We start from the raw sequence: 25,729 nt of genomic DNA, 5'->3' as shown, positions 1-25,729 counted from the left end.
AAACAAATAGTGGGAAAAGCAGGCGCCAGGTTGAGATTCATAGGAAGAATTCTAAGAAAATGTGACTCATCGACGAAAGAAGTAGCTTACAAAACGCTTGTTCGTCCGATTCTTGAGTATTGCTCATCAGTATGGGACCCTTACCAGGTTGGATTAATAGAAGAGATAGACATGATCCAGCGAAAAGCAGCGCGATTCGTCATGGGGACATTTAGTCAGCGCGAGAGCGTTACGGAGATGCTGAACAAGCTCCAATGGCGGACACTTCAAGAAAGGCGTTACGCAATACGGAGAGGTTTATTATCGAAATTACGAGAGAGCACATTCCGGGAAGAGATGGGCAACATATTACTACCGCCCACATATATCTCGCGTAATGATCACAACGAAAAGATCCGAGAAATTAGAGCAAATACGGAGACTTACAAGCAGTCGTTCTTCCCACGCACAATTCGTGAATCGAACAGGGAAGGGGGGATCAGATAGTGGTACAATAAGTACCCTCCGCCACACACCGTAAGGTGGCTCGCGGAGTATAGATGTAGATGTAGATGTAGATTTGTCCTCTAGCCATCCTTGCTTACCCATTTTGCACTTCCTGTCGATATCATTTTTGAGACGTCTGTATTCCTTTTTGCCTGCTTCATTTACTGCATTTTTGTATTTTCTCCTTTCATCAATTAAATTCAATATTTCTTCTGTTACCCAAGGATTTCTATTAGCCCTCGTCTTTTTACCTACTTGATCCTCTGCTGCCTTCACTACTTCATCCCTCAGAGCTACCCATTCTTCTTCTACTGTATTTCTTTCCCCCATTCCTGTCAATTGTTCCCTTATGCTCTCCTTGAAACTCTCTACAACCTCTGGTTCTTTCAGTTTATCCAGGTCCCATCTCCTTAAATTCCCACCTTTTTGCAGTTTCTTCAGTTTCAATCTGCAGTTCATAACCAATAGATTGTGGTCAGAATCCACATCTGCCCCTGGAAATGTCTTACAATTTAAAACCTGGTTCCTAAATCTCTGTCTTACCATTATATAATCTATCTGATACCTACTAGTATCTCCAGGATTCTTCCAGGTATACAACCTTCTTTTATGATTCTTGAACAAAGTGTTGGCTATGATTAAGTTATGCTCTGTGCAAAATTCTACAAGGCGGCTTCCTCTTTCATTCCTTCCCCCCAATCCATATTCACCTACTATGTTTCCTTCTCTCCCTTTTCCTACTGACGAATTCCAGTCACCCATGACTATTAAATTTTCGTCTCCTTTCACTACCTGAATAATTTCTTTTATCTCGTCATACATTTCATCTATTTCTTCATCATCTGCAGAAGTAGTTGGCATATAAACTTGTACTACTGTAGTAGGCATGGGCTTTGTGTCTATCTTGGCCACAATAATGCGTTCACTATGCTGTTTGTAGTAGCTAACCCGCACTCCTATTTTTTTATTCATTATTAAACCTACTCCTGCATTACCCCTATTTGATTTTGTATTTATAACCCTGTAATCACCCGACCAAAAGTCTTGTTCCTCCTGCCACCGAACTTCACTAATTCCCACTATATCTAACTTTAACCTATCCATTTCCCTTTTTAAATTTTCTAACCTACCTGCCCGATTAAGGGATCTGACATTCCACGCTCCGATCCGTAGAACGCCAGTTTTCTTTCTCCTGATAACGACGTCCTCCTGAGTAGTCCCCGCCCGGAGATCCGAATGGGGGACTATTTTACCTCCGGAATATTTTACCCAAGAGGACGCCATCATCATTTAATCATACAGTAGAGCTGGATATTTCATACAGAAATCAAATTACTGAATGCGAGGCGTTATTCAAAGACACACTATAGAATCAGTTATAATGGTCTTTCCTCGTTTCAAGCTTACTGCAGTTTCAGCGTTTTTCGCCAGCGCGTTCGTCTTTATTTACAGTACGAAATACGGTTTACATAATGTACTTAGTGATTTTTCCTCATGGTTACACTTTCTCAAGTCCACAGTTTTTCCCTTATTATTACCGGAGACTGAAGTCGAAAAATCCTTTTGGCAGTTCAGGCCGGTTAACAACAAAAGAAATACGTAACATTGGACTTCAAAACATACAAACAGGAGGCAAAAGATTCGAAAGTAAATTGCACACCAAATTTGTACAGAAAAAACTCTTTTTAATCTGTTAATAACAAAATGCTTAAATGTTTTACGTATACCATATTTCCGGGATGACCACTCTTAAATTTCAGTGAACTTAAGGTTGGCAATCAAACAATAATAATCTCGATTCAACAGCTTCTACGAAATATGACCATGCGAACAAACATAGTATTAGACTAGAAAATAAAAGAAACTCTCCGACACGAGCTGACAGCAGTAGCGATTGAATGTAGAAGAAATAAAAACTTGGATTAATTAGTACAGAGGGGGAAAAGTACATGATTCTCAAATTTGTATAAGCTTATAATCTCGTAAATGGGAGAGGTATATTAAGACCTGAAAAGAGTAATGCAGAGAATCTGGTGACGTAAGTCTTAACGTCTGTTCCACGAAATAAGAAACGAATTTTTTTCAACTAAAAATTATTTTTTTTTTCAGTTACGAAGCTTGTTCAAGTGTGTTTCATCTGTACACCAAGATATCGACGTAGCACGAAAGTAAAAACATTTCACCACCCAAAAGGGCACATTGAAAATCTGTTTCGGTTATAACTCACCTACAGTCAAAGTGCTTTCTCAGTTACCCGAAGAGGCGGCCACTACTAGGGCTGTCGGATTTGTAGTCACCGCAGCTGTGGTGGCACCCACAGATTTCCTTTTGCATATAGACTACCACGTCGGCATCTGTATTTGCACTGTGCAAACATTCGCTAGAGGGTATGTTTATTGTGTGTTGTAGTAAGATTTCTTACTGATCTATACACTGAAGATGTGCTAGAAAATTTTTTTTTACTATATTCACGGAGGAAGCAAATTTAATTGAATGAATCTGGGATTAATATCGATATCATGTAAATAAAGCCGTCAACATCTCTTAATATATTTCTCTTTCTTAATGCAGTCATTTCGATTACTGTCATCATCAGTTCAAAAATTAAAACTTTTAAAACCACATTCAGCATATGTGTCAATAAAACTTATGCCTAATCGGGCGTGGACTAAAAGGTCCGATGCTGAATCATATTTCAACTTCATTGACAGAAGGAGATGATAGCCTGTTGTAATTTATAGGGGATCAACAGTCACCTACTTTGTCCTACGAGGCAAGGAAGATTAGGTTTCACATTATGACACAGGAAGGATGTGGAAGGAAATGGGCCATGGCCTTTCAAAGAAACCATCCTGTCATTGTCCTTAGGCGAATATGAGTCTAATGACTAATCACCATATCACCTTGCTCGGTTGCATGACGAGCGCACCAGGCGCATATCGCAGGTAGCAGGAACGTAGTACAGGGAATCTTAAACATGATTTGTTTAGTGGAATTTTTGTGAGAGGGACATTATTTTTGTCCCAGAGTTTTTCGTTTATGCTCCCAGAGAGTCTCCAAATTGTTCTTCTATGTATTGTAACGTTCGGTAACAGCTTTAGCGATAAACCTGAAGTGTCTAGACATACACTCCTGGAAATTGAAATAACAACACCGTGAATTCATTGTCCCAGGAAGGGGAAACTTTATTGACACATTCCTGGGGTCAGATACATCACATGATCACACTGACAGAACCACAGGCACATAGACACAGGCAACAGAGCATGCACAATGTCGGCACTAGTACAGTGTATATCCACCTTTCGCAGCAATGCAGGCTGCAATTCTCCCATGGAGACGATCGTAGAGATGCTGGATGTAGTCCTGTGGAACGGCTTGCCATGCCATTTCCACCTGGCGCCTCAGTTGGACCAGCGTTCGTGCTGGACGTGCAGACCGCGTGAGACGACGCTTCATCCAGTCCCAAACATGCTCAATGGGGGACAGATCCGGAGATCTTGCTGGCCAGGGTAGTTGACTTACACCTTCTAGAGCACGTTGGGTGGCACGGGATACATGCGGACGTGCATTGTCCTGTTGGAACAGCAAGTTCCCTTGCCGGTCTAGGAATGGTAGAACGATGGGTTCGATGACGGTTTGGATGTACCGTGCACTATTCAGTGTCCCCTCGACGATCACCAGTGGTGTACGGCCAGTGTAGGAGATCGCTCCCCACACCATGATGCCGGGTGTTGGCCCTGTGTGCGTCGGTCGTATGCAGTCCTGATTGTGGCGCTCACCTGCACGGCGCCAAACACGCATACGACCATCATTGGCACCAAGGCAGAAGCTACTCTCATCGCTGAAGACGACACGTCTCCATTCGTCCCTCCATTCACGCCTGTCGCGACACCACTGGAGGCGGGCTGCACGATGTTGGGGCGTGAGCGGAAGACGGCCTAACGGTGTGCGGGACCGTAGCCCAGCTTCATGGAGTCGGTTGCGAATGGTCCTCGCCGATACCCCAGGAGCAACAGTGTCCCTAATTTGCTGGGAAGTGGCGGTGCGGTCCCCTACGGCACTGCGTAGGATCCTACGGTCTTGGCGTGCATCCGTGCGTCGCTGCGGTCCGGTCCCTGGTCGACGGGCACGTGCACCTTCCGCCGACCACTGGCGACAACATCGATGTACTGTGGGGACCTCACGCCCCACGTGTTGAGCAATTCGGCGGTACGTCCACCCGGCCTCCCGCATGCCCACTATACGCCCTCGCTCAAAGTCCGTCAACTGCACATACGGTTCACGTCCACGCTGTCGCGGCATGCTACCAGTGTTAAAGACTGCGATGGAGCTCCGTATGCCACGGCAAACTGGCTGACACTGACGGCGGCGGTGCACAAATGCTGCGCAGCTAGCGCCATTCGACGGCCAACACCGCGGTTCCTGGTGTGTCCGCTGTGCCGTGCGTGTGATCATTGCTTGTACAGCCCTCTCGCAGTGTCCGGAGCAAGTATGGTGGGTCTGACACACCGGTGTCAATGTGTTCTTTTTTCCATTTCCAGGAGTGTATTTTGTCATACAGTCCTTCTTAAAGAGGTAGAGAGAAAAGTAAGAGGCTAATTTCCCGTGAACGACTAGCTTGTTATTGACAGAGCTGTTGCTCGGACGGCGAAGTAGAGGATAAGAAATCCACTGTGACGTGAGCGAGAGTACCATCCCAGTATACCTGTGTTTAAGGGATCGATGCATAAGAGGTCAGCTGGATGTCTTTACCACTGCGCCAGCTCGCGTACTGTTCGCTGGGTATGATATTCAAAGAAAAATAACTCAAAATCCCATCATACTCCACTCTAGGATACAGTATCTAACATTCAAGAAACTTTGCACATAATTTAAAACCTTTCCAAAACTTTTTCTAGCTCAAGTCTCAAACAGAATGTTGAAGGGAAGAAAGTTTGTCGCTTGCTACATTTTCACTATTCCTGCAGTAAAACTTCTCCATCAGGCATGTCGTTTCAATTTATTAACTCTTTACTGCTAACTCTCTTCACAACATATTTTTCAGACAGTATACACATATAGCGCTGAATCTACCCGCAAAATTGTCATTGAAAGAAACATAGTTCAGGAGAGCATGTGAAAAACTAACTATTGTTAAAACAGAATACAAGTTTTTAAAGAGTCTGGGATGGTGATGGTGATAATGGGGGCGCGGTGGGTGGGAGGGGAGGAGGGAGTGTCACTGGCGACTCGCTATATGAAAGAGATTGCTATGACGCTCACAATCCCTTAGTAAAATGCAGAATGGGGACAAATGCGGTGTCACATAAAAATAGTGACTTACAACCGCGAAAAAAAAGTGCGGATAAGACACACAGTTTTCGTAGTAACGGATATGGGAGTGGAGAAGAAGTAGCGATCAATAAACTGTCTATACTACTTTCCAAGACATAGTTTCAGGTGCCGACTGTTCTGACGCCATTGAAGTCAAAGTTAAGTCAAATACAACGATTAAATAAAGTAGCCAGGAAACCTATTTCCAATCTTTATGACTTGAGGAAATGGAATAAAAAGGTAATCGAGGAATTTTGTGTAATCAGTCAGACCTTTATCCTGAGAAGTTGTCAGCCAGCAAACATGTGTAAACAGTTACGGTAACATGCTTACGCTCTAGCTTAACGGTATATAAAAATAGCTGTTTCTTACATGGAAGCCAATCAAGGCAGCGAGTGGCACCCAGGCGAAGGCGGAAGGGATGTCTCCTTGGACGTCGTTGATGTAGAAGTAGGCGCCTTCAACAGCGACGCACACACCACAGATTACAAAAGAGACCATGGCGAGCGTCTTCCGACCGAACCGGTCAATCACTAGCGACGCACCGACACTCGACAAGAGCTGGACAGCGACCTGCATTATAGAAGACAAGTTCGGATCGAGTTCACTGCCGCTCATTTCGAGTATGGAGTTCGTGTAAGTCATCAGTGCTATAGCCCCGGTGGACATTTGCAGTATAATGAACCCTACTGTTATGAGCAGTGTCCGACGATGCACTGGTACAGTGAACAGGTCTTTGAGTTTTCCTTTCGTCTCTTGCTTCCGCCGTATGCTGTCGTGCATCATGTCCAGTTCTGCCTTTAGCTCTTCGGGTCTGAGATCTCCCTTTATCTTCAAAAGTGTGTTGATAGCGTCTTGTTCCCTGCCTCGTATTAAAAGGAAGTACGGTGATTCGGGCATCCATACGAAGGAGATGAAGAAAATAATGGGCAAGACTGCACAAATAGCAGCGGTATTTGTAATAGTCAAGTAAGGAGCGAGACAATAGATGAGCAAAGTGCCACCGTTCATCAGCACCATGTGAATAGTTATGACTGCACCCCGTATGTCGGCGTCGGCGATTTCGGACAGGTAGATGGTCGCCGTGGTGCTGGTAAGTCCTCCACTGAGGCTGCCGATTGACCTCGCGGCTAGCAGCATGCCGTAGGACTCTGCGAAGGCGACCATCAGCCACCAGATGAGGAGGGGCACGGCGCCGGCCAGCAGCAGCTTCTTCCGGCCCACGCGGTCCACGGCGAACCCGGCGGCGAATATGGCGACCAGCATGGTGAGCGAGTTGATGGACGCCAGCCACGAGCCCTCGTCAGCGGTCAGGGGAACCGGCGAGTCCTCCGCCTCCAGGATGAGCAGAGTCGGCGCGGGCCATCCCATGAACGACCCGTACGACGCATAGAGCAGCGACGCTACAACAGACAGGTAATACCATATGTAAGTACCGTTTAGCATCGGAAACGTTTTTGGCGATACGGATAAACAGTGTGTATGTTTTTGAAACGTTATCGCTGAGAAGCTTCTCCGATAACTTGTTCCCAAGTAATTAAATTCACCGAAAAACTGAGCGGAGTCGTTTCTAGAACCTAGAGCTTATCCTTCAGCACTTTCTGGACGATATTACGACTGATAATTTGTTTCACTTCCCCCCCCCCCCTCCCCCCCAAGAACCATGGACCTTGCCGTTGGTGGGGAGGCTTGCGTGCCTCAGCGATACAGATAGCCGTACCGTAGGTGCAACCACAACGGAACGGAGGGGTGTCTGTTGAAAGGCCAGACAAACGTTTAGCTCTTGAAGAGGGTCAGCAGCCTTTGCAGGAGCAACAGTCTGGATGATTGACTGGTCTGGCCTTGTAACACTAACCAAAACAGCCTTGCTGTGCTGGTACTGCGAACGGTTGAAAGCAAGGGGAAACTACAGCTGTAATTTTTCCCGAGGGCATGCAGCTTTACTGTGTATATGACATTGTAATTCTGTCAGAGACAGCAAAGTACTTGGAAGAGCAGTTGAACGGAATGGACAGTGTCATGAAAGGAGGGTATAAGATGAACATCAACAAAAGCAAAACGAGGATAATGGAATGTAGTCGAATTAAGTCGGGTGATGCTGAGGGAATTAGGTTAGGAAATTAGACACTTAAAATAGTAAAGGAGTTTTGCTATTTGGGGGGCAAAATAACTGACGATGGACGAACTAGAGAGGATATCAAATGTAGACTGGCAATGGCAAGGAAAGCGTTTCTGAAGTAGAGAAATTTGTTAACATCGAGTATAGATTTAAGTGCCAGGAAATCGTTTCTGAAAGTATTTATATGGAGCGTAGCCATGTATGGAAGTGAAACATGGACGATAACTAGTTTGGACAAGAAGAGAATAGAAGTTTTCGAAATGTGGTGTTACAGAAGAATGCTGAAGATTAGATGGGTAGATCATATAACTAATGAGGAGGTACTGAATAGGATTGGGGAGAAGAGAAGTTTGTGGCACAACTTGACTAGAAGAAGGGACCGGTTGGTAGGACATGTTCTGAGCCATCAAGGGATCACCAATTTAGTATTGGAGGGCAGTGTGGAGAGTAAAAATCGTAGAGGGAGACAAAGTGATAAATACACTAAACAGATTCGGAAGGATGTACGCTGCAGTAGGTACTGGCAGATGAAGAAGCCTTGTACAGGATAGAGCAGCATGGAGAGCTGCACCAAACCAGTCTCAGGACTGAAGACAACAACAACAATAATTTGTTTTCAGCGTGGTACTCATGAGTGACACTAGAGAATTATGGAGCACATTCTAATATTTGCACAAAGACGTCTCATTTATAGTGTCTGAATAATTACAAAGTATAGGATGAATAAAAAATGCCGGCCTTGGAGGTCGACATGGGATTCCTCATCCAGATTTTAGACAAAGGTTGTCCGCCCCTGGTAGCTGAGTGGGTGGTCAGCGCGACAGAATGTCAATCCTAACGGCCCGGGTTCGATTCTCTGCTGGGTCGGAGATCTTCTCCGCTCAGGGACTGGGTCTTGTGGTTGTCCTCATCGTTTCATCCCCATCGACGCCCATGTCGCCGAAGTGGCGTCAAATCGAAAGACTTGCACCCGGCGAACGGTCTACCCGACGGGAGGCCCTAGTCGCACGACTTTTTTTTTTGAAGGCAAACGTTTATGTAGCAAAATCAGATGGGTTGCATTTTTAAACACTTGTATGAAAACGAGGAGCTCCAAGACACTGTCACATCGTGCAGCGCATCGGAATGTACAAAGGAATCTGTACGCCCCGCACTACAGTATCAGCCATCGTATCTCACTGGGTATATTGCTTCGGACATCAAACGCCCATCCACCATGGAGCTATGGATAGAATTCTCGTCAGGTTACTTTTTATTTTTTAGCCGTCCGTTCTCTAGTTCTCGTCGTTTATAAGCAGGACATCATTTTGTCACACGACAACAGCCTATCACATGACAGTGAGATGCAGTAAACTGCATGCATATGTCTACTAATCGCGCAGTGCACAACTGTAATTGATCCTGTCAAGTTCTTGTGGGGCGGCTTTCCGATGAATACGTCAATAGGCTTTTGGTTCTGGGTGTATCCGATAGCCATGCTGCTTCTGCTGCTCGTGCGTATACCGCACGATACCTTCAAAGGCGTCATCCCGATAAGAATGTTTTCCATAGCATGGAACAATGACTCTGCGAAACCAGTAATCTTCGTCCACAAGTAACGGACGGAGTTCGTTCAAGAACTAGACGTACTCCACAGAGGACGCGATTCTCGAAACCGTTTGCCAGTCAGATTGACGAAGTACCCGTGATATTCCAAGGCAGTTCCAGTTATCACAAAACCGGGTTGTTGATGTGTTATACGACGAAGAAATGCATCCATGTCATTACACGTTAACTCAATAGCAGCAGCCAGAGGAGAGCAGATTTGTGAATAGCTTTTGCACCAAGTGTAAGATAAAGAACGTTTTATAAATAACGTGATATGGACTGACGAATGTAGCTTCACTCATGAAGGTATTTTCAGCCTTCACAACAGCCATTATTAGTTGGAGCACAACCCACGTTTCACCCGTGAACGTGGCTTTCAGGCACGCTTTTATATAAACTTGCAAGCTGGAGTGGGATGAATACTTTTTTGCCCTAACCTGTTGCTGGACGAGTTGAATGCGCTCCTGTATCGTATATTTATTAGAAATTCTTTGCTTGTTGCATTAGAAAACGTCCCAGTTGGTGTTCGGTGACAGCTGGGGTTTCAGCATGATGGTGCACTCCCACACTTTGGAATGAGTTAACGTTACTATTTTAATGCAGCGTTTCCAGAGAAATGGACTGGTCTTAGAGTTGCAGTGTTCAGGCCTCCACGTTCTCCTGGCCTTAAACCACCAGATTTTTATTTGTGGGGACACTTAAAAGGACAAGTGTATAGAACTCCATTCATGGATGTACACGGCATAATAGCTTGCGTGCATGCTACTTCGGTAATGGAAACTGCACATGTGTTGCGTATGGTACAGCAAAGTATGATCCAGCGAGTGGCGAAGGGTTTCCAAATGTAAGGTGAGGGATTTAAAAATCTTTTCTCAAGTTAATGTTGCTCGTACGTGTACATACTGGCACTGTGAAGATAAGCCCGGACATTAAACCTATAAAATGAAGTATTGTGCGTAGCATAATCGTGCAATCTAGTGTAGGCTACCTGTTGTGTTTTACGTACCTCATTGAATAGAGAGTAAGTTAATGTACCGAATGTTGTTTTCTGTTACGAAGCAAAGTGGTCGTTTACACCTGTAAGACTTTCATGTTATGTCTTAATGTTTAAATAAAGGCAACAGCAACAGAAAGAATTGGTCAAGATACTGCAGTTTGGAGGTGTACATTAGATGTAATTTGAAGCTTTAATTGAAAAAACAGTTTGGTGCGTACACGAGTCCTCCATCGGCGAATCTGCATATCCATTCCACACAGCATTGCCTCGTCTCTCTGAGCTAATGGGACAGCTCTGGTAAGGCGCAGAGTTCATGCTGCCTGATCTTGGCCACGTTGCACGCAGTTACACAGCGTTGCCAGATCCTCCTTTTTTAAATCACTTTTGCATTGAACCTATTGGTGGGAGTAGGTTTTACTAGATACACTGTTCCGTCGAACTGGGACGCGGAATTGTGTGCCGACCACCAAGTGTGACATTTATTATAAAGCCCTTATTATGTAAAAACTAGTTATTACAAATAAACAAATAAAATTGGTAAATTAATAAGCTTTCGTTGGATCAAATTATCTTTCAAATAACAAATAGCCACGGAGAATGAGATAGGAAGGTTGGTTTACATTAATCGGCAATGCACATAAATTAAAAAAAAAAGAAAAGATTCTAATGAGCTGTTACAAAGTGATGCAGTTTGTATTCTGCTGTATGAAACTGAGACATAGCTCTTATTGTAAAATAAAACTGTATAAAGCAGCATAAATGAATATTTTAGGTGAAGAAGCGCAGTATAAAAGTTGAGAAAGGAAATGAAGTACAGAAATAATGATAGAAGCAAAATTGCACAAAACATCGCTCTATTACTATATGTTCAAGATGTCACTGAACGGGTGGGCAAAATTCTCCGCCCAGCAGGCATCAAGCAGATTTTCCCAAGCAGCAACAGAATAAAAGATGTTCTTCGCACAACGAAAAATACAGCTGGCACACTACATGCTGCTGGAGTTTACGAAATTAGGTGTGAATGTGGATTAGTGTATGTAGGCGAGACAGGGCGACCCATCAGCACACGGATATCTGAATACGAAAGATATATCCGACTAAGACACCTAGGATGAGTGCGTCAAACAGATTGATTTTGGTGAAGTGTGTGTACTGGCGAAACAGCCTCTTACTTTCCGGAGGAAGATTAGAGAGGCAATAGAAATAGCCAAACGACTGACCTATATAAACAGAGAAGACGGCTACCGACTTCCGACGTCTTGGCTGCCAGCAATGACAGCGCCATGGGACGATGGCTCATGTGAAGCAACACATACAGGCCCACGGGAGACCGCAGCGGCCGCAGGTACATAAGAGTAATGGCGCGCCTCGGCCAGCGCTAGAAAGCAGAAAAACAACGCCACGTCACAGCTGCCGCCTGGTTTTGGATTCGCCGATTTCCACCAATCACAAGCAGTAATGCAAACACCAATCAAAACGTCGGGTTTCCAGCAATGCATAAAAATAATAAAAACACCAATAAATACTTCTAACATCCCTCCCCTTAATCCTAAATAGCCTATCAGAATTAGATAACAGCCATGTCTGCAGGTATATAAAAAACAAAGTTTTCTCATTCTACACTAAACAAAAACACCCTGAAGAAGGTACCTTGCAACAGGGATCGAAACGTCGATAGTTTTATATTTATTGACAATGCGGTCACAAACCCAGGAAAATTTTATTGAATGTGACAATGGCCATGGAATCCTACGTTTATATAAATAAGTCTTCATTGATTCTGTGTGATCTGCTATGATGTGCGTGAAGAGGGCTCTTTTCATTTTTTTAAATCCTATGATTACTTACTTCACATTACATTCAAAGATGGAGTAAATGATTGACGTTTTTAGCTCCACGTTTCGCCAAGGGTAGAGCTAAACGCAGGATGAGCTCCATTGCCAATGGCCGTACTACTAGGCTGCTTTGTAAGAGCCAAAGCCACGTTCAGTAGATAGGATTTAGCAGTCTTATGGAGAACTACAAGCGCACCAGAAGTGTCAGCATCAGTCAGCGGTTCCTTCTAGGACTCTGTTTCCCGCTACTTATACACTGAAGAGCCAAAGAAACTGGTACACCTGCCTAATATCGTGCAGGACCCCCGCTAGCACGCAGAAGTGCCGCAACACGAAGTTGCAAGCACCTGACTAATGTCTGAAGTAGTGCTGGAGGGAATTGACACCATGAATCCTGCAGGGCTGCTCATAAATCCGTAAGAGTACGAGGGGGTGGAGATCTCATCTGAACAGCGCCTTGTAAGGCATCCCAATAAGCTCAATAATGTTCGTGTCTGGAGAGTTTGATGGACAGCGGAAGTGTTTAAACCTATAAGAGTGTTCCTGGAGCCACTCTGTAGCAATTCTGGACATGTGAGGTGCCGCATTGTCCTGCTGAAATTGCCCAAGTTCGTCGGAATGCACAGTGGACATGAATGGATGCAGGTGATCAGACAGGATGCTGATGTGTCACCTGTCAGAGTCGTATCTAGACGTATCAGGGGTCCCATATCATTCCAACTGCACACGCTCCACGCCATTACAGAGCCTCTAGCAGCTTGAATAGTCCTCTGCTGATATGCTGGGTCATAGACCCATGAGATTGTCTGCATACCTGTAAACGTCCATCCGCTTGATACAATTTGAAACGAGACTCGTCCGACCAGGCAACATGTTCCCAGTCATCAAATATCCAGGAAACGCATAAAGCTTTGTGTCGTGGAGTCGGCAAGGGTACATGAGCGGACTTTCGGCTCCGAAAGCCCATATCGATGATGTTTCGTTGAATGGTTAGCACGCCGACACTTGTTGATAGCCTAGCATTGAAATCTGCAGCAGTTTGCGGAAGGGTTGCACTTCTGTCACTTTGAACGATTCTCTTCAGTGTCGTTGGTGCCGTTCTTGCAGGATCTTCTTCCGGTCGTAGCTATGTCGGAGATTTGATGCTTTACTGCATTCTGATATTCACGGTACACTCGTGAAATGGTCGTACGGGAAAATTCCCACTTAATCGCTACCTCGGAGATGCTGTGCCCCATTGCTCGTGCGCCGATTATAACGCCACATTCAGACTCACCTAATTCATGATAACCTGCCGCTGTAGCAGCAGTAACAAACCTAACAACTACGCCAAATTACATATCTCTGTATTTGAATACTCATACCTATACCAGTTTCTTTGGCGCTTCAGTGTGTTATAAATACTGCAGGTGTCTGGAACTGAAATAGTTTCTTAGTGATTCAGAATTGATTAGTCGCGCAAGCATCAACTAAGATTATCAAATGTTCCGCTAGTAGTCACTTTTCTAGCTGTTTTGTCTTTGAGGAGTTAGTTGGGTTACCTCGTTAAATAGGCCATTGTAAAACTGTTGAACAGCAGTAACGTTGTCACAACCAGCACAGAGCTCTACTGCAGCAGCAACCAGACCAACAGGCGCTGCAGCACCTGCAGATACACCAGCAGCCGGCGACACGTCTCGCTCCGGTTTCATTACTATGGGGCAGTCCGCACTAGCTCGACTTCCGCCATTGATAGCATCTGGGAAGACAGGGTGGGTAAAGCAGGCGTGGCAAGCACCTCACCAGTGGCAGTCGCCTCCATGTCTGCTCCTCAGCGGTACGTCCTGAGATTTTGCAACGGCTACACAAGCTGTCTCGCCAGAAGGGTCTGGATACACTCAATGACGTATCCGCTCACTAATATGAGCCAGTGGCAGCTCGTGATCAGAAAAGGTGGTGGTGTACTTTGCTCACCAAGAGATACATTAACAAAGCAGAGAAACTAAAGGCACTGCTCGTGTTTTTTTTTTTTTTTTTTTTTTTTTTTTTTTTTTTTTTTTTTTTTTTTTAAATGCATGCTATAAGCAAATCGCTCGCTCATGTCACTGCAGCATCTACTCATGTGTGTATACAGAATAAAGTATTATTTTGCAGAATAGTAGAAATTAAGGTGAATTGCGACTGTGTACATAGAAAGTAGAAGGCCTATCTTACTAAGAACCTTCAACATCGCAGCGCGTCAGCAATCGTTGGTTAATATATTAAAAAAACTAGAAACCCGCCTCGATTGCGAAAAAAGCAATGGTGTAACCATTAAGTTAAGTAACGGTTTAGACTTTGTACATATGTACTGTTTGTGTTCTCCTCTTTTTCGCTTATAAATGTATAGCTTTGGTGTTCTTTTAATCGTTGACAAAGGTCTTCTTAGGCACTTGTGGGTTTTATTGTTCTGAAGAAGGTGTAGTTATCTACGCCGAAACGTAGGTTAACACTAGGTGTTTTTTTCGCAATCGAGGCGAGTTTCTAGTTTTTTACTATCTTACTAACCTTTTCAGCAGAAATGCTGTTAAAGTTAATGTGAATGTATCTATGCACTTGTACAGTAACTCCATTCTACTTTCTTGAATACGAGGGCTATTCGGAAAGTCAGTTCCGATTAGTGGCGAAATGGAAACAACTGTGAAAATGGAAAATGTTTTATGTGCAATAGTTAGCTATACCTTAGAGTAAATTCTGTACATAGTCGCCGCTCCGAGTTAGACATCTGTCCTAGCGATGTGCCAGCTTTCCAATACCCTCGTCATAGACCGCAACCGCCTGTGCTTTCCGCCAATTCTCTACGCTCGTCTACAGCTCGTTGTCTGGGCCGAATTGTAGTCTTCGTAGCCTGCGGTTCGTGTGAGTAGAGATGAACCTCAGGACGAGCCAGTTACTGGCTGTGTTGTGGGTGATCAAACACTTCCCATCGAAAACGCTGCAGAAGCGTCTTCATTGCCCCTGCAGAGTGCGGCCGAGATTTGCCATGAAGAAGTACAGTTATGTGGGACGCACGACACCAATCCCTCATACTTCGCTGGGGGCATTATTTTCTAGGCGTCTTTACGTGCTCACTGTGCGCTCAGAATTGAAAAGAGTGACTTGTCACGGCCGATGGAATTACCTAAGACACTACCCAACACATCTGTGCAAAACTTCATCAGATCTTCACAGTGGTTTTCATTTCGCAACTTACTTTCCGAATTGGAACTTACTTTCCGAATAGCCCTCGTATCTGCACATCTTTCATCACTCTTTGAACGAAGTCATGAATTCCTAAAACCAGGTCTCGTTCAATAGAGAGGATTGCGAGTACTGATGTCTTTCTTGGTCCACAGTATTCAATAAGAAGTTTTTGGTGCATTTTGGCGATGAGAAACAACGCTCCACTTCTGATTTGGTCACTGTAATTGTTTTTATCGCTTTCAGAGTTGCACAGTTTCGCCCCATATATCACAAATTTTATTATCTTTTATGTAAGCCAGCAAGCTCAAAGCTAATCGAAATATACTTCTGAACTCCTGTCTTCCGCAAATAACAGAGTTCCGTTTCGAGTTTCTTTGCTTTTGAAAAAGACTAGCAGTCAATAGCAGCTCTGAAGGAAATTTCTGTAAAACTGGCAGAGTAAGTGGTCAATTTCTCTGGTATAAAGAGAAGGGCAGCAACTAGGTGTCCAGTGAACTTGAATCTTTCGTTCGCCTCGTAACTTATGACATCACGTACTTCTTATGCCTCCCCCAATAGACCGCACATTACTCCTCCATTTTCTGGTCTCCTTCTATTATGATGCTCGTGAAAATATGATGACCTTTCATTCACTCTTTCCCTAAAAGTAATTTCACACTCAAACGTTGTCAGGTGATTTTGTGAATAAATTGGCTCAATGTCTCTTTTCTGTAGGTGATTACATAAAATATCCACGTGGATCATAATTTTATGAAAAGACAAGAGCCAGGAAACCAACCTTTCATCATTTAAAATCGTTATTAAACCAAAGCTTGTAGGATGGTATTTCCATTACAGATTTCCCCATTGCCCACATTAATGAACTCTGTAATATCTTCCCTACATATGAAAACAATATTGACGCTGCCTGACTGGTAATTCCATCGAGCAGGGATTGAACGTGACAGTCGTTTTCGTATTGTTTTACCAAGAAAAGCTGTTGTTTGTGGAAATGCTGAAAGGAAGTGCGAAGTCCCGAAGTTCCCACATTTTTATTAACCGAATTGGCTTTAAGCATAATCTGATTCAGCAGGTGGGCAAAACAATGAATATAAGAAGCACTGGAAAACTTTTCCTTAACAGTAACATCCTGCATCATCATATGATTGTGCTATTACTTTGTGTAATGTTTTATCTGCTACATGATGTACATTGCCAAAGATTCGACATCATGCTTTTATAGTCCTATGAATTCCTATGTGGAAAACTCAGGCTACTAGTGTCATCAGCTATTAAAGCAGGAAACTCTGCATCTTTAATTTCCATTCTAATTCTTGGCAGACTAGAAGTATGCACTGCAAGAGTTCATTCTGGATGTTTTCAGAGATGCCATTCAAAAGTGTCGCTTTTTCTAAATGCGATTTTAATACAGTCTAATTCTGCTCTGAAATTTATCAACGGTCAAAATACACCAGGACAGAAAGATGATTCAGTCTCAATCTGTCCTCTGAGCACAAGGTTCAGCGCACCACAAAAAAGTATACAGTTAATAATTAGATTTGTTACATCTACATCTACATCTATATACAGGGTTATTACAAATGATTGAAGCGATTTCACAGCTCTACAATAACTTTATTATTTGAGATATTTTCACAATGCTTTGCACACACATACAAAAACTCAAAAAGTTTTTTTAGGCATTCACAAATGTTCGATATGTGCCCCTTTAGTGATTCGGCAGACATCAAGCCGATAATCAAGTTCCTCCCACACTCGGCGCAGCATGTCCCCATCAATGAGTTCGAAAGCATCGTTGATGCGAGCTCGCAGTTCTGGCACGTATCTTGGTAGAGGAGGTTTAAACACTGAATCTTTCACATAACCCCACAGAAAGAAATCGCATGGGGTTAAGTCGGGAGAGCGTGGAGGCCATGACATGAATTGCTGATCATGATCTCCACCACGACCGATCCATCGGTTTTCCAATCTCCTGTTTAAGAAATGCAGAACATCATGATGGAAGTGCGGTGGAGCACCATCTTGTTGAAAGATGAAGTAGGCGCTGTCGGTCTCCAGTTGTGGCATTAGCCAATTTTCCGTGGGCTACGCGTGAAACTTGCCCGCACGCGTTCATTCGTTTCTTCGCTCACTGCAGGCCGACCCGTTGATTTCCCCTTACAGAGGCATCTAGAAGCTTTAAACTGCGCATACCATCGCCGAATGGAGTTAGCAGTTGGTGGATCTTTGTTGAACTTCGTCCTGAAGTGTCGTTGCACTGTTATGACTGACTGATGTGAGTGCATTTCAAGCACGACATACGCTTTCTCGGCTCCTGTTACCATTTTGTCTCACTGCGCTCTCGAGCACTCTGACGGCAGAAACCTGAAGTGCGGCTTCAGCCGAACTAAACTTTATGAGTTTTTCTACGTATCTGTAGTGTGTCGTGACCATATGTCAATGAATGCAGCTACAGTGAATTTATGAAATCGCTTCAATAATTTGTAATAGCCCTGTAGATATTCCGCAAGCCACCGCGCGATGCAAGGCGGAAATCATGTTCGAAATGGTTCAAATGGTTCTGAGCACTATGGGACTTAACTTCTGAGGTCATCAGTCCCCTAGAACTTAGAACTACTTAAACCTAACTAACCTAAGGACATCACACACATCCATGCCCGAGGCAGGATTCGAACCTTCGACCGTAGCGGTCGCGCGGTTCCAGACTGTAGCCACTCCGGCCGGCAGGTATCATGTGCCACTACTAGTCATGCTCTCCCCTGTTCCTCTTACAAATATGGCGAGGACAAAACGACTTTCTATATGCCTCCGTATGAGCCCTAATTTCTCGTGTCTTATCGCCGCTGTTCTTACACGCAGTGTACGCTGGCAGCAATAGAATCGTTCGGCGCTCAGCATCAACTGACAGTTCTCTAAATTTTCTCAATAGTGTTTCTCGTAAAGAACGTCAACTTCCCTCCTGTGATTCCCATTTGAGTTCCCGAAGCATCTCCGTAACACTTGCGTGTTGCTCGAACATACCGGTAACAGATCTAGCTCTAGCTCTGAGCTGCCTAGATGTCCTCCCTCAATCCGACATTGTAGGGATCAGTCTCCTTTACATGTAAACCACACTCTCCTAAAATTCTCCCAATAAACAGAAGTCGACCATTCGCTTTCCCTACCTCAGTTCTCACATGTTCGTTCCATTAGTATGTACCCTTTATCGGTAACTTTTAGGTTGTGCAATGCCACGGATCTTCTGCACCCACTACCTTAATAGGGTATCCATATTTGCATTTCCTGTACTTGCCATATTCCAAACGTTATTCACATGCGCCGAAAAATGTTCATGTTCCCTAATTTTCTTCTGGAAGTGCTGAATGCTACAGTATCCATGTTTAGTCCTCGAAAGCTTTCCTTCAAATAAAAAAGAAGGAAAACAAGAAAGGCGTTTTCCGAATTATAACCACACAGCCATTCATGCTTTTACAGTTCAGAGATAAAATTTCTATTGAATTGAGGCTTTCCTTTTTAAGTCTGCGAAACTGTTAAAGCAGGAGTCGGCCTATCTAGTCTCATGATTTCTTATTTTTCTTCGAACCTGTGTAGAGTGAAGAGTTCAGATAGCAAGGAGATTACCCGAGCTACTATTTCACATATTCATTTGTTACTTGAGCCCCAAAATTCGCTATAGGACACATTAAAATAACGGGCGCGACGCACAGGAAACATTTACTTCGCTCGCAGTAGCACGTGAACTGGCGAGGAAGAGCGAGAATCCCCCTTTGTTCGAACATGTGTCAGTTCGGGTTTTATTTGGAAGAGTATGTGCCGTGTTTCTGTGGGTAGCAGGGTGGCTCGGTGCCCCCCCCCCTCCCCTCCCCCATCCCCCCCCCCCCCACACACACACACCGAGACACCCTAGTTCCTGTCTGCAAGCGCAATGCAACACTAAAGGCGCCGTCGGCACGTTTCCGTCCCATTCGGCTGCGTTCGGCACTTATGGCCCAGGCATTCGAAACGTAGTTTAACAAAATTATTTCCCGGGTGTAGCGCAAAACTGCAAACTTATGCAGGAGTCATCCCTGCTATGATCACTTTGTGCACTGTCGAGGAAATGTGTTCTCTTTTCTTCCAGTGGTACTAACAACCATGCTAGCCTTATTTAAAGAGTGCCACTGAGCTACGAAGCTTGATTCGACGTGGCCAATTTGTATGCACTGATTCTAGGTATTTCACAAAGTATTTTTCTAGCTAACACAAGCAGTTGAGTTTTCAGTGATGGTTACGGAAGCGTTACCACCTCGTGATTCCACAGGGTGCCATGGCACAGCTATTACTACTTTGTACCCACCACAAGTGGCCAAAAACTATGTTTTATTAGTAATTCAAGTGTTGTCTCTAAATTTCTATATTAGTCAGAATGTAGTCTGCGCCTGAATAGAAACTGCACCTTTAATTTTGAAGGGGCAAAAAGAAAGAAATCTAGTGGGCAAAAACTTTTTATGACAGTACCAGTTTACAAAAACTGTTCAGAGTATGATCACTCTTAATCACATTTTTTATGTATTCGTGTAGATAAATTATACAGAAATATCAGACTTGCAATCGCAATCCTTACTGACGATGCTGTTAACTTCACTACCTGTATTTTTCTCATCACTGTCAATATTTTCGCCCTCTCCCCCACCCTGTCCTCACTACCATCATGGGCATTGGTCACTGGTCACGCAGCACTTCTTCCAACCATTTGACAATAGAGTCTGGTAATAATGTGCATCATGAAAAGAGAATCCTCTCGTGAGTATGGCTGATATCTTTTTAACGTTGCCATATGGAGTGAGTGCATGATCCCCTTGTTAAAGCCAGTAGGAATATTATTTTCCAAGACAGTTTTTAAATAGCTTGTTTATGAAGTCACCAAGTACCTGTAGTTTTAAAACATGTCTCCCCAGTATAACAAGCAGGTCTGGCTTCAGTGTAGCGATTTATTCCTTACGTCAGTTGTGCGTTGACCTTTAAAGGCTGACTTAAGTATCGCATGGATCTGCAATTCAGAACAGTCCATCGTTAATGCTGTTGTCATACTGCCTCTTTCCTGGCAATCTTCCATGGACTACGGTTTACACTTCAGAATAAAGTGAGGGGTCCCCCTTTTCCTCCCTCTGCAATAACTACTAGCGTCACGGTATTTCCTTGATTTTCATCCTCAGTGATTGTTATTGAGATACTTTTTGTGCCTTTGTAGTCCAATGACGTATTGCTCGGCACGTCCCATCAGGTGTAGAGAGTAAGAATGACACCAACGTATTTCGATTACGTACCTCTGGAAGGTTATGAGCTTCTCTGTGAAATATTCCGACAGTCCCCGTGCAAGTTAAGTTCTTTGTCGGGTAGAGTTCCCACTTCTATACACAAATTTCCGGCGCCTATCTACATTTTCGTGGTATATTTAAAGCTTTCTTCGTAATTATTTGGAGAGATAGGGTATTCCATTTTTGCATCTCGTGTTGTACAAAAGCAAGTTCAGGCTTCAAGCTCAGGATATTTCCCAGCTTTTGGCCGTCTGTAGGATTCTTTTGAATAAAATTAAGTTCTCCAATGCGATCCAACTTTAAGACATAAACTTTTCGTTCTTCTCTATTAAGTATTCTCTTCGCACTACAAATATCTGAAGGTTTGAAACTAGCTTACGCCGGTGCACTGAACGAAAATCTCGCATCTATAACACTGGTAAAACGACAGCTATAAAGGGAAATTCGTTGTGCTCTTTTACCTGTTGCCGCAATCACCAACTGCTTACGGCGGCTTCGGTTCAGCATGGTGTATAAGGTTCTCCAATGCAGATAGAGAATTCGAGGCTCCTTGAACTGGCTATATAAATAAAGTGGTGCCACTTCAGATAACATGCAAATACTCATCACTCACGACGAGACAATCACGTACCGTTGTTTTGTCACACGTCAATACTGCTCTTATCTGATACTAAAGCGGTAGGTAATCACAGTAGCGGGATGGTTTTGTCATATCAGTTCTTATTATGGAAATCCCGCAGAAAATGCTATTCGTCCACAATTGATAGCTTTTTTTCTCAAGTGACAGTTATCGATAATACTGACAACTTATCGCAACGAAAGATAGGTATCCGTCCAGCGCAAACCACACAATTGATAACATCGTACTTAAATAAATTAGAAATGTCATTAAGAAGTGTATTACTGTTTGGACACACATATATGTATCAGGAAACGTAGTGCGTGTATGTTAACAGTCGACAGCAGAAATCACTTACAGCATTTGCATAACTCTTCGTGTGTTAAATAAAGTGTAGGCAGGTCGCTATTATTTGGATATTGATACGTTCACCCTTCATGAGTAATTATCATACCACTTCGTCCTATAATTTCAGTTAGCAAAGCAGCACCACGGACACTATAATATCACTGACTACAAATTAAACCAAATCTATCTTTAATATAGGCTTTGCTCTACACGAACAAGAACACTGTTTTTAGAAGCTGCTTTTTGGTTTCCAAGTGACGTAGAAATATTCAGGACTAATTATCATTTTCAGTTCCTTTCCAAGCAATCATCTAAATCAAAGTCATGCATGTGACAAACACAGAATAAACTAAAAAAACTACACACTTAATATTTTCCACAGTTTTTTAATAAAAGCGACCTTTAGCAGAGAGTAGGTAACAGGTAATTCAAAAGAGACGGTGACAACGCCAGTTACAATATAGCTAACAGTAATAATGACACTTAATAACAAGACATAGACTTCCTCACATTAAATAGAACAAACACATTTTTAGCAGCATGTTCTCGTTATAACCATATTGAACAAGAATAACTATGCTCTAGAGAAACACGTATCAAAAGTAGTTCGGCGGTTTAGTTAACCGCATCTATTACAAAATTTAATGTGTGATTGTTAGAATAAAAGAAATTATTAGACGGTGCTAGCGGCGTGTTGCAGACTTACTTAGTTACTGTTCGAAAGTTAATTATTGCAATTTACGAACAACAAACATAATCATTGTTGTGAGTGCCCGTGATAAGGACAGTGACGATATCTGTATGGTACCTAGCTTCAACAGTCGTGATGCCGCCCTCTATTACAATTAGAAACGCTGGGTCAGGCAGCTTTAGCCCCCGAACTGTAGTACCCCCTGAAGATACAGTCTGCTTACTGCAGCTGGATGATATGAGGTCGCCATCAGGAAACCGTTCTTACTAGGAATGTTGCTAAGAAACTGTCCACGAATTGGATACTGGTTCTGGATGTAAATGTTCACGTATTCTGGCGGCAGCGAATATCAGTAGAGGTTAATCGGTATAGGTTCATCAGTAGAGGTGAATCAAAACATTTCTATTGCATCTTATAAACAGTGTACTAACCGTGTCACCGATAAAATGTCGGTACACCTACCTATCTCTACATTCCCTTCTTCGTAATTTTAAAGGCTTTCACCTGGTTTATGTGCAGAGATGGGTATCCCATTTTTGCCACTCGTGTTGTACAAAAGCAAGTTCAGGCATCAAGCTCAGGATATTTCCCAGCTTTTGACAGTTTGTACGATTCTCTTGACTAAAATTAAATTCTCCAATGCGATCCAATTTAAAGACATAAATTTTGCGCTCTTGTCAATGGTGTTCTCTTCGCATAACAAATATTTGCAAGTTTGAAACTAGCTTACGCCGGTACACTGAACAAAAATCTCGTATCTATAACACTGGCAAAACGACAGCTATAAACGGAACTTCGTTGTGCTCATGTACATAGGAATTCTCTGTTCCGTTATAGAGTATGGGTGCCTCATATACCACAACGCAGAATAATCGTTACGAGTCCAGTTAAAAAGTGCTGCTGTATTTTGTAACAGGAAGGTTACTCGATTGAAGCTACCCTGAATATGACGTAGTGTATCGTCGAAACTGGTAGCCTAAAAATAAAACCGAAATAACGGCGAGTGGTATTATTTTATTGAATATTGACCAGCCATAGTCCCATACTCCAGACAGAAGATGGAGTTACATTCACTGAATCACATTATAGTTTCATCGCACCTTCAGGTTAGAATTTTTACATCTGCAAGGCTACAAGAAATAATTCACACGTGGGATTATTCTTGGTTCTTAGGGCTAATGCAAGATTATCAATGGTGAGTCAACAAAGCTACATTGAAAGTTAATAGCGCACTTCAAGCAACTTCAATTATGTAGCAAAATTTTAGAAACAATAGTTTTATAATGAAATAACAATCTGAATGGCGAAATTCTGTTACGACTCTGGTGGATAAATGTATAGAGTAATGTGAAATATCTGTACTAAGATTTTTGGCATGTAACGACGAGTCGGGCAGTCTTGTTTATGACTGAACTGTCTGGTTGACTTGTGTAAATGTGTTACTTATAATAAAGCATTATTCATTTAAAGTGGTGTTCGGGACGTTATTTTGCTACGAAAACCATCCACACCCACACTGGTTGTGGGGCGGCGGGTGGATATTTAATTGTTAATATAAATAGAATGTTATGCAGAAAAGATGCATTTCCCGGCCGATGCACCATATGTGGGGCGGCTGGTGGAATAAATGGTTTTTAAATGTTCCTATTATTTATGCTGTTGTTTTGCCGTTCTCAACACTGGCTCTCTAACTACAATTTTGGCAACCAGAAAGTGATTAGCAAAACGTGAAGCCTGTAATTAGAATTCCTAGTGCCCACTTCATCTGAGAAATACCCTTATAGCTACAGCTTATAGCTCTGAGGAATTAGGAGATTGTCTGGGATTCATAATCAAAAACGATCGTGAAAAAACGTTCTCTGTATTCTGAAAGTCACAGATGAAAAAATAAAGAATCCACACAACCTGACTAACAGAGCAGTTCAGAGTCTAATGCGCTGATGCAACTATAACTGTCCAAATTAAATGTTTAAATGAATGCTCGCCATAATTTGATGATGATGTTCATCAAACGCCACACTAAATAATGGTAGAATGTTTGTCCCGCAGCGGCACGTGAAAATACGACATACGCAAACTGAAGATATATCATTAAAGTCATCCCAGAATTTACACTTCACTCGAAAACGATTTCATGGTTACGCGTATCCCGAGTAACTTCATACGGCATCCGAGGCTGTTTATAGCAATGATACCGACGCGACGCGACTCCCGACACAGATGGTGTGCTATTCAGTGTCTGGAGAGAACTGGGGCCTTCCTTCCTCGCGCAGCGTTTTTATATACAAAGCCGCGGTGCGGACGCCTGATCAAATCGGCTCTCCCGAATAGCCGCTGGGCTAGTAATGCACCACATTACGTTATTGAATAAATCATCGCTTCCTTTGCTGATGGCCGATGAAGCTCTCAATTTAAATGTGCATTCAACACACAGGTAAGTAATCATAATAAAAGTCTGATGTGGCTAAGTAAAATATTTTGGGCGAGATAATTAATTTAATTACACTACACGCAGTAGACAAGCTCTAAACTTGCCCTTTGGAGATACGCTATCGCTATAGTTTTATAGTTATTCAATTGAAAATTCTCACATCTTTATGATTATAGCGGATCTTCCTTCTACTTAAAATTTAAACATCCTAGCCTTATTTATTAGCCTACTTAATCTATCTTGCTTCCTTAATTTTTAAGACAAAAAACCAGAAAATATTGAATTTCAACTAAAATCTTAATTTGTGAGATCCAGAAGACTGTTTCTATTAAATTATTATGAAAAAGGAATCTAAATATAATTTTTAAGTCTCTGCTCTTTTCTGTTGCGCCAATGATTTTCACAGAAAAACGTCCAAATTTCGAAAATGGTTAAAGTTATCGAACTGATATTCAACACATATTGATTTAGTATTACTCGTGACATGGTAAAACCGTTTCAGGTTATTTACTTGATTTTAAAAGTATTGCGCAACATTTATGACGTCAGAGCTAGTTACAGCGGACTCGGCTGGCACACAATGGAAAGACTGATGTGAATTTATTACGGCGTGAGTAGGCTGCTTCCCTACATCACCCTCTACTTAAATTTTTTGTTTTTGAATATTAATGAATGAAAAAAAAATTTAATTACAAAAGGGAAGCAAGAGTACAGCTTAACTTCCTATGAAAATTAAAATTGAATTGTAAACATATAGAAATATTAAAAGAAAACTGATTACCTACTTCAATTATTTAAATTG

At 42.8% G+C, this 25,729-nt stretch overlaps 1 protein-coding gene across 1 annotated transcript in view; it reads right to left on the bottom strand.

Moving 5' to 3' along the window:
• The window catches only part of LOC126093956 (facilitated trehalose transporter Tret1-like), a 153,757-nt gene that overhangs the window by 20,383 nt on the left and 107,645 nt on the right, over positions 1-25,729 (bottom strand). Inside the window, exon 3 of the mRNA XM_049908762.1 lies at positions 6,175-7,205. Within this exon, the coding sequence (XP_049764719.1) occupies positions 6,175-7,205 (1,031 nt within the window). The remainder of the gene's footprint in view (positions 1-6,174; positions 7,206-25,729) is intronic.

Source organism: Schistocerca cancellata, chromosome 1 (genome assembly GCF_023864275.1).
Source record: "Schistocerca cancellata isolate TAMUIC-IGC-003103 chromosome 1, iqSchCanc2.1, whole genome shotgun sequence".
NCBI classification, from domain to species: domain Eukaryota; kingdom Metazoa; phylum Arthropoda; class Insecta; order Orthoptera; family Acrididae; genus Schistocerca; species Schistocerca cancellata.
This window is presented reverse-complemented; position numbering and strand designations above follow the sequence as displayed.